At 45.3% G+C, this 10433-nt stretch overlaps 1 protein-coding gene across 1 annotated transcript in view; it reads left to right on the top strand.

Moving 5' to 3' along the window:
- Nucleotides 1–10433, top strand: part of LOC129383176 (uncharacterized) — a 19026-nt gene that overhangs the window by 750 nt on the left and 7843 nt on the right. The window contains exon 2 of the mRNA XM_055067481.2: nucleotides 2071–2205. Within this exon, the coding sequence (XP_054923456.2) occupies nucleotides 2071–2205 (135 nt within the window). The remainder of the gene's footprint in view (nucleotides 1–2070; nucleotides 2206–10433) is intronic.

Here is a 10433-nt window from a genome sequence, read left to right as displayed (position 1 = left end):
TATTCACGTCACGGAAATTGGAGGTGGCGATCACGTGGTAGTGGACACCACTGACAGACTTAGGATTTCAATGTGTACAGTGACGCCATTTCTACTGCAACTCGGAGTGAGCGTAGTTAAGAAACTGATCACAGGCCCAACTGTGTGTTATCGTCGCTGTAATTGGTACCTCGTTAGTATTATTTGTTCTCGCGGCAAAAGCGACGTTTGAAAAGTTACAGGTATATGAACTGTATAACTACAAGCCTCGTTAGCCTTTATTTTTTCTTTGCGCTGGCGTTCCTTCAATCGACAACACTGTGGAACTCTTGCATCAAGACGCGTGTCAAAGCCCTGCACAGTATTTTCTACACTACTTTTCGAGCACTTTACAGATGAATTTAATCAGCTTTGCGCACAGCATTAGCAAGCGCTGCGGCCGAAACCAGCCTACCCAATTATACAGAGCGTGAAATTTTAGTCGCATAACCCTTGTTGTACAAGTGAGATTCCTGTTATATGCATATATATTCCGCATCGCGAGGCACCGCGAACTCATGAGCAACTTGTTCCGCCGATGAGACACGCGTTTGCATGGCCGCGACCACGGCGATAGCAAGGTGGACCCCTTTCAAACGAGTTCAAACAGCGCAAACGATCGCGTCGCTAAAGAACCGCAGTGAAGTGAGCTTGCCGGACGAGCATGATTCGAGGTGCTACCACGGCTTCAGAGAGTAAACTAGTACAGTGCGAGAGCGCGGCAAGTCGGTAAATAAGCGAGCTGGTCGACGGGGTATCGACATGTGGGAGAGCGATTTCGCAATGACTTTGTCATGTGCGAATACTTCTCGTAGCGGCAAGCCAGCGAATGTATAATCAAATCTGGCAACACGGCGAGTCACGATTCTATTGTAATTATTTTTTTTTTAGCTCTCTCGAGCAATTGGAGTATTGTTCAGGGGAATGCCACTGTACAGGCCTGAAAGAACGCCATGTTTTCTGTAGAGGTCAACGTCTGCGGCAAGCCCTTTAGCGAATAATTTGGGCAGCGGTATTCGTTTTGAAACATCTGAGGATTCACGGACCTCGTGAAGCTCACGTCGTAGCCTCTCAATGAAACGGGTTATTTGAAAAGCAGCGATATATATTAGAGGATGGCGAGAATTACCACCAGGGCACTGTGCACGCGCTGCTACCAGCAGCTGCAGTAGCAGCAGAAGTAGTAGCAGTAAATGTCGTAGTAGTAAAAGTAGCAGCATTAGTTGTAGGATAGTAGTAATACTACTACTACTACTACTGCTACTACTACTACTACTACTACTACTACTACCACTACTACTACTACTAGTAGTTGTAGTAGTAGTAGTAGTAGTAGTAGTAGTAGTAGTAGTAGTAGCAGTAGTAGAAGTAGTAGAAGAGTCCAAAGATGAGGCAAATAACGCTTCACTTTAAAACAAAAAGTACCCGGTGTAGTATAACGTCGTATAGTGAAGGTGAAGCAGGGTCGTCGAATCTAGATTCATGGGCCAGTTGCATTCGATATTGATACATCTATCACCATTCCTTCCAGAGTAATCGCTGGTGCTTGCGTGCATTCTTCAATGCAAAACACTATCCCCATCTCACGCACAGTCTGGTAAGACAACACTCGCTGTAGATTGGGCGGCATTCAAGAAACTTTGCATGCCGTTGGCGCGTCTTTCGCGCAGCGGTAACTTGACAGCGGTAATTCGCTCATAAACGGTCGCGACACAGACAGCGTTAACGATGTGCAGGCAGGGTCAAAAGTGTAAGAGAAACAGAATGTGAGAAAGAACATAGAATATATTTTTTTGAATATGCGCACGCAGCCGGAACTCGGAAAATACGCAAAGTGTACTACATTGTACGCATGCGACATCTTTGTGTTGTACAGCTTTAGTGTCTGCGAGCTTAGTCTGGACTAGCATTCGTTTTCTTTTTTAAACGGTATACGCCTCTCGTAAACTTTCGACTTTACCTGCACGTGCGAGAATAACATAGCACTCTTGGCCATGGTCGTTCGCTCTCTTACTTATTCATTCATGTATCGATGTGTGCGTTACGACGCAGCACCCCGTGCACGGCGCCAACCCCGTGGTGAGTTCGGTGCTCCTGGTCAAGGCGTCCGACGCGTCCGAAGCGGAGGCGCACTGCGTGTTGTACGTGCCGGCCATCAAGGACGTCGCCAAACGGGAAGCTGACGCTGTGAGTGGTCACCGCGGCCACGTGCCTTTGAACGGCGACTGCCTCCGACGTCATTACACGAGCGGGCTTCGAGGTCACGAGGGATTCTATGGGCGTTTGGTTTGCTCCAAGATCGTGCTGAGCACCTGTCATTTCATTACGCGGACCCGGACAGGAGCATATACGCGCGTTACGGCGTTTCGCGCTTGTGGAACTGACCGCAGTTGAGGCAAGAGGGACACATAACACGCGCTGGCGCAGCCCGGAACCAGCTGTCCCCCGACCTTATTTATATACCACGTGGTGTTGTCAGCGGCTGAGTGCAATATCCTGTGCCGACTGTGTCAGAGCTGGCGATAAAAATCTGTATCTTCGTACGCACGCGCTGTGCACGCTTTGCGTTTCGCGAGCGTGTTCAGTAGTCATTACTGTACGACCAAAATTGAGAAAATGTTTATGAAGATTGATTGCGGCACAACTTATTTTCGAGAACGTGTGTAAGCATACGCAAGCGAGCGTTTTTCATGTTTACTTCTTTTAACTCGGTCTTTGTGTTCATTTTGCAATCAGTAATACTTTCAATACAATATGCGGGAACTGTCACTCAATCGATCAATCAATTAATCAATCATTATTTACTAGCAACAGAACAGAAGCGATACGGAGCGAAATACAGCTGGAAATCCCAAGGTCAAAAACCGCAGACGGGCCTCCAATGTTCATACAATGAAGAAATATTGTAACGAACATAGAAGGAACACCAGAGACAATATGTAAAAAATAACAAAACCAGAATAGAAAATTGGATGGTTAACTTGAATGTCACGTTGACGTACACACAGTTAAGAAATTTAACGGAAAACAATGGTTGCGCAACAAATAGGAACGTTTTAAAATTTTGTTTACACACATGTATGCTCTTATTTCAGTTCAGCTAGGTGTATTTCATAATGAAATAGACGAAAAAAAAAACAATGCTCATTTTCCCATAATTAATATGTATCTTAAGCAGCAGAATATTATTACAGACCGAAATTCATGTTCTGCTGGAATTAGTTGACATGAAAGCCGAAAATATGCCCATTATAGATCAGCGATAAAAATCTTAAAGAAGGAAACGAGAAAGCTGTGAATATAAAGGTCAGAGATATGAAAAGTGTTTATTTCGATGAGAATGGGACGAGTCAGTGATAGTCGCGTAGATGAAGTGATAATTGCCACTGCTTGCTTTTGTAGTTTCTTGAAAGGCCAAAATGAATGGATTATAAGTTTCCCAAGATATAATGCAGCAAATTAGGTGACTATGTAATAATGTCTAATATAGCGCAATGAGGGTGTTTATACCAAAACACATTCTAGATGTTAACAACGCCTTCAGGCCATATGAATTTTTTATCAAATGGAAGTGATATTATGGGGAAACTTGAAATGGGTGTCAACTACAACTGCTAGAAAGGATTTGTGACCATTTAAAGAAATGGCTTTAGACTTGACACTAAGGCAGGGAATAGTTCGAATTTTTTTGCAGTGAATAGAGAGCAGACAGCTAGTTTGGGATCCAATAATGGATAGTCTATTACAGTTGCACCACTCTTCGAGAGAGGCTAAGACAGTTTGTAGGTTAGAAAGGAGAGCCGCTGGAATCGGAAAGACGAGAAAAGATATCGTAGGATGCGCATAAACAGAAACAATATTTAGGCCAATTTGGTAAGCCAGTAATGTACATGAAAATAATGATGCGCTTATTATCTAGACTCCTGCAACACCTCGGTCAATACAGGCAGGAATAAGCGTACAGGTAATAATAGAAACGATATGACACCTATTATACTCTGCAAAAGTGTGAATGCTGAAGCAGTTATGCCTAGTTCTCTAATTTGCAAGAAAAGGGATTAGATGATCAATCATGTCGAATGCTTTTGAAAAATCAACAAACAGAAATCCCGCGAAGTTACCACTATCAATGAATCATCCAATTTTGTCAGTAAAGCGTGTGATCGCTGTGTCAGTGGACATACCTGCTGTAAACCTGGGTAAGCCCAGAGCTAAAGCTTCCTTTTAAGAGGAAGCTTTAGCTCGGGGTCAACTCCGACGCGGCCTATTCAAATACATGTAAAATGCAAAAACGCTTTTCTGAGGTAACCCCTGGACCAATTTTAATGAAACCTGTTGCATTTGAGAGAGAAAGGTAAATTCTAGTGACTGTTGGAAGCGGAATTTCGATTTAGGGCACGAATTTTGTTACAAAGATATTCAAAAATGAGATAGTTTGAAAAAGGTAGAAGCACGAAGTTTACAAATTAATAGCTCTGCATCAAAAACAGATATTGCGTTTCTGTAAACGGCGTCCATCAGATCGTTGAAAGCGGACAAATTCGCTGGGTCATTTAATATCTTACTTGAATTTGTTACATTGGTTACTAGGGTTCTGCAAAAGCTGCATTTCCATATTACTAAATTTCTTTAGATTCATGAGTAACATATCAATTTTGTCCCCTTTAGGCTTGCTATTAGATGCAATTTAGAGAATTGTATTAGCAGTTTCCGTTGCTGAGTTAGAGTTGTAAACTTGATAGTTTCGTTTTCTAAAAATTTTCGATTTTTGACAATGTTTACTAAAAAAAATGAGGATTTAAATCGAGAATTCGAAACCAACAGTCACTAGATTTTAAGTCTGTCTTTTAAATTTAACAAACATCGTCAAATTCGGTGCAGTGGTTGCCGAGAAAAACGAATTCTCCTTTTACATGTATTTAGGTAGGAGCACTCGAGCTAAAGCTTCCTCTTAAGCTTCGTTTTTAAGAGTGGAACGCGATAGCCCTCAAATATCCCTGACTGCTTCTGACGCTTCCCGGCAAGTGCAGCTTATGTACGCAACCGTAATGTTTCTCGCGAACTGCTGGCGGCAAACGCTATGCACGAAGGTGAGCGGGCGCGCTTTCTGGTGGAAATTCTTGCGGGGGCCGCGGAGGCGAGCGCCATCTGGACGCTGTTGTTGCAAGGAACCGAGCGCTCTACATGGATGGTACATGCGCTGGAAAAGGGGTTTACGTTTGAGTTTCCGCTTAACAGGTTTACGTTTTGTGGTATATTCAAATTACAATCCGACGCTATCGCGTCTGCAGGTTGTGTTAGGTGTTACTTTACGATTTTTCCGACGCATGTACTTTGAGGAATTCAGTTAGTTCAGTAACGGGCCTGTGTGGTTGTCGTTCGGAAAGGTGGTTCCCTGAGATCTTGCTTTTACGCGAGACGGAGCGCTTAATACTGTTTACGTGTGGGAATGCGAAAGTGTTATGTTTGCTTTGGCGAAATTATATCGTCTGCGCGTTCCTTGTCCACGCAAGCTCTCGCCTAAGTTTTAACCGCGCCTCGATAAGGGCAAATGAGAACGTGACGAGCGTCTCAACGAGCTTGTTTGCCTGCGAGAATTTGCTAACTTGAAGGACCGCTCAGTGGCATTCAATCGGACATTAACGCTCTTTATTTTATACACTTACGACGTGGCGTCACCTCATACCAGTCGACTGTGCCGTCACGTGCCCAACGACGCACGCACTAGGACACACATTTAGTCAACCAGTACCGTGGAGCAGCCGTGGCATCTGGGAAGCGTGCTCGTCTTGCACACTGGATGTCTGGGTTCGATTCCCGCCCATACCGAAGTCTATCTAATATTTCTTTCAAAATATTACTTTACTTCGTTTACAGTAACTTCCATGGGATATTTGACATGAATTCGAGTATTCTTTGATGTGATTTTACTCTTTGGTCGTCGGCCATTTTTGGTACATTCATTCAGTCACGCCGCCAACTGCAACGCCAGATTTTCGCGTAAGGGTGGTATGATGCAGCTAAGTTAGGGGGAAGGGAAGGATCCGTCTGTTGTTTAGTGGCTACGGTGGGTGACTGCTAGGCACGATGTCGCGGGATCGAATCCTGGTTACGGCAGCCGCATTTTCGATGGGGGCGACATGTGAAAACTCCCGTGTACTTAGATTTGGGTGGATGTTAAAGGACTCCAGGTGGTACAAATTTCCGGAGTCCCCCGCTGCGGCATGCCTCGTGCTCAGATGGTGGTTTTTACACGTAAAACCCCATATTTTTCTAGAGTGGGTGTAAAATGAGCCGGAGCAAGCTGATATATATGTCGTTGCTCCGCTTTCACGAGGATATAGTTTGCATCATTTGGAAGCAGCACTTGCGAAAAATACCTCAGGTTTGTTTCGCCGTGTTAAAAGACAGGTATACTGTCATGCGCCTATATTTTGAGGTTTCTTTCGAACGTTATGGACATTAGCTTTTAGAAAAAGCGAAAGCAGGCTCTATACTTATAGAGATTGTGGCAGGCATTATTCTACACTTTCTATTGAGCAGGAAGTACGTACACTCTGAATTTGACGCTGACGTCATCTGAACCAGGTGAGGTTCCCACTGCAAACCATGCTACAAAAGGGAGGAAGAACTTGACAATCACTTCACTATAGCCCTGTTACTTCCTATTACTTCTTTTCTCTTATTCTTGTTCTATTTTCCGGTTGCCTAGACATCACCACTGTTTCTGCGTGGTTAAAGACACGTTAGAACGAACGTCGCAAGTCTGTGAAGACCATTAGGACAAATACACAGGTTAAGTGAACGTTTCTTTTATTTTAGCACTCTAATGGACGACGGTAGCTACATGGGCATTGTTGGAATCTCAGCGCTGACACCCGTTGTTGCAAATGCACCGCTGGCACGAGTTGTTGCAGATGGGTCGCAAGCCCCAAGGGTAGCGTTGGCCTGGCGGCCTGGGGCACAACTGGAAGCATCCGAAGGTTCTGGCAAAGCATGAGTCGACTGCAAACAGAACAACTTGTTTATTCTAGCATCGCAAAAGAGCGGCCGGTCAGGTCGACCGAAGTGGAGAGACGGGAGAGCACGTAACTCAACGGAAGAAATCGGAGCCTCCCCCTTGGCGTCCGGGGGCAGCTGCTTTTATACTCTCGCAGTTGAGGGGAAGGAGGAACGTCTCGGGATGAGGCCACGTGACTGCGGGGCACGGACACGCTGAGAGAAACGTTGGGACGAGTGTAGTGACGCATCCGCCGGGCCGGCGCCGGTCAGACCTCCTCGCTTCACACTTGGGGAGCTCCTCTCCCCGGCTGCCGCACTTTGACAAGCGTGCGCACCAACATGCACACACACACACACACACACGCACACTTGAAGACACGTGGCATTGAAACATGCCTGGACGCGCTTGGCGGGGAGGCGTATCGGCGGCGCTGAACGGGCCAAAATGTCCGCCGCTTTGAACGAAGCCCCGGCGTCCGTTGCATCCGCGACGGCTATACCGCGCGTTGTAGGCGAAACGTAACAGCTTGTATACACGGTGCCTTCTACTTTCCTGTAGCACGGGCAGAACGAGAGGGACACGGAAAGGCAACTAGACGAACACACAGCGCTTACTTTCAACAACAGATTTATTTGCAGTCCTCCCAGGCGTACTTATCGACCCTTTTCGCGGAGCAGTTTGTTCTAGAGAAACGATACGGGGCCTTCTGCGGCGTGCCGCACGTGCTCTCAGCGACAGCGCACGAATACGAAACCATTACCGCTTCCGCCTTGCTTTTGTGGAATCAGCTGTCGCAACTAACTGAGTTTTCGCTGGCGCACAATGCTTCAATCATGCTGAATCGACTTACGTGCATCGAAGACGTGTGTAGTAGTTGGCTGCAAAAATAGTGACTGGTATAATAATGTGATGAAGCAGTGTGGCGAAGTTCGCGGACCACTGCTGCAACTGTCGGTACGTGTTAACGGAATTTTGAGATGTATATGACTTTCCACGATGATACAGAAATTTGCTCATTCGCCAGCGCTGTATCGCCAACCTCCAAAGAAAGTGCTTCAGCACCGGAACGTAGGCAAGAATGAGTACCGCTCCTTAAGCAATGACAAAGGGACTAGCGCAACGCCTCCTAGATAACACAAGGCCGGTGCACTTCGATCCGTGACGTCATGCTACCTTGCCCGACTGCCATAGTATCTAATGGGGACGCTCCCGATCGAGCCGCGGTGGTTTTGGCGTCATCGTCTTCGTCACGCTGGGCTTGGCAATGGAAATTTCGGTCCAAGTAGCATGATGTCACAAATCGGAGTGCACCGGCCTTATGTTATCTAGGAGGCGTTGACTAGCGCCGCTTACTTTCATAGTAAGTTTCGCGCACAGTATCCACACACATCTACCCAAGTTGCGCGGAAACTTATGCCCACTCTATCACCAACATGTGAAGAATAAGTGAATGGGAGCACACTTGAATATATGCGCACCGTATATGCGCAATAAATGACTGACTGCTGAAGTTTCGGGAATGTTTCGTGAAGCTCCACAAAAGTAAGCGGGTTGCTAGCAATAATACATATTTGCTACAATGTATTACAATGTATAAAATAACTAGTCTTCAAGCCTTGTGCGCAGCAGGAACAAGTCTATCAGAACTGAGCACACCTGCGAGTGATTACGTAGAAAATAATCGAATAGTGTCTGCACTGAGGAATACTACTGCGTATGAAACCTGACAAGCCGCTGCTTGAAAGTATTTGTCAAATAAAGAACAAAGAGGAAAATACGCTCATGTTGATGCAATTCATAAGCGGAAAGTTTGGATAGCTTGAAAAACATATTAAGCCCCATATTTAAAACAAGCACTATATACCGTTCGGACATAGTTTAATAAGCTCCGAAAGCTCTTCTGCATGTCCTCTGAACCTGTAGCCAAAGCTTCGTGTTGTCCAACTAGTCACCGTCTACGATATTTCTCGAAACAGAAGTTTGCTAAGCCGCACCGGCATCATACGTATCCTTTGTAAACACGGAAGCAATGGAGACAGTTCAGGCAAGGAAAGGACGCGTGACCACGTGATCAAACATGGCAGCGCCCACGCGATCACCGCGAAAAGGGTCACTGCTTCTCAAAACGTCACAGTTAAGACACGTGTACATTGCTCGGCAAATATGAACAAAACCGGGAAACCCACACGCAGACACTCTTGTGGTCACGTTGATTATTTAGAAAACTGTCCGTTCAGCGCAAACAGAGATAATACAGCTCTTTTATTGATAAAGAAAGTGATTGCTTACTGGCACATGCGCTTGAATCTTGGTGCCATAGCGCCAGATGGTCGTCGGATTTTTGGACCCATGAGCCATCTAAGGCTTTTGCCTTAATACTGAGTGTGGGAACAAAAGTGTCTGGATGTGGTTTTGACCAGTTTTCTTCTTACTTGCCGAACAATGTACAAGTGTCTTATGATCTTTTGAGGAGTAGAAGTACACCTGCGAGAACTGGAAATAAACCTGTTGAGGAATGTTTGTTGTGATGTGCTTGTCTAACTTGCCTTTCCCTGTCCCTTTCATTCTGCCCGCGCAATATGAAAGTAGAAGGCATCATATATAAAAGCCCATGTAGCTACCCTCGTCGATTAAAGTGTCAAAATAAAAATAATTATTTCATTGAGCCTGCGTGCGTGTCTTAATGAACTTCATAGACTTTCCACGACCGTTGTAACATGCCATTAACCACGTAGAGCCAGTGGCGATGTCTAGGCGACTTAAATACAGAACAAGTAAAGATAGAAACAAGTAAGTAGAAAACAATAGGAAGTAACAACGCATTCGAACCAGAATGTCAAATTTAACGAATGTCTCCTGAGTACACAGGTATTCCCCTTCATCCTCTTTAGCGTATTCGAATGAGGATGCCAAAGTATTGTAAGGAAGGTCTCGTGAATGTGCAGGCTTTCTCCTTCACCCTCTTTGGCGTAATCTTAAGTGATTGTCAACTTTTTAGAAGGGTGTCCGTTTAGCGCGAACAGAGATAATCGAGCTCTTTCATTGATAAAGAAATTTGTGGTTTACAGGTGCGTGCGCTTGGATTTTAGTGTCATAGCGCCGGACTGTAGTCAGATATTTTGACCCATGAGTCATGTAGGGCTTTCCCCTTAAAGAATAGTTCACTGCCCTATGCTGTACATTGCTCACATCACACATCCAAATATGTGCGCTGTCGGCCCCTTATCTGATCACTCAAAGACCACAGGCCTGGCATGATATTAGTGGTCTGTAAAAGCGGTTTTCTGATGCTGCTGTATTGGAGGAAATGCTGATACAATGCCCTAGATTCGCAACAGGGCACGGCATACTTCCGTTCCACAGCAAGAAGCAATAAAACCATTTTTCCTAACCACCGGTAGCATATTAGCAA

The sequence above is a fragment of the Dermacentor andersoni genome, chromosome 3, assembly GCF_023375885.2.
Source record: "Dermacentor andersoni chromosome 3, qqDerAnde1_hic_scaffold, whole genome shotgun sequence".
NCBI lineage: Eukaryota > Metazoa > Arthropoda > Arachnida > Ixodida > Ixodidae > Dermacentor > Dermacentor andersoni.
This window is presented reverse-complemented; position numbering and strand designations above follow the sequence as displayed.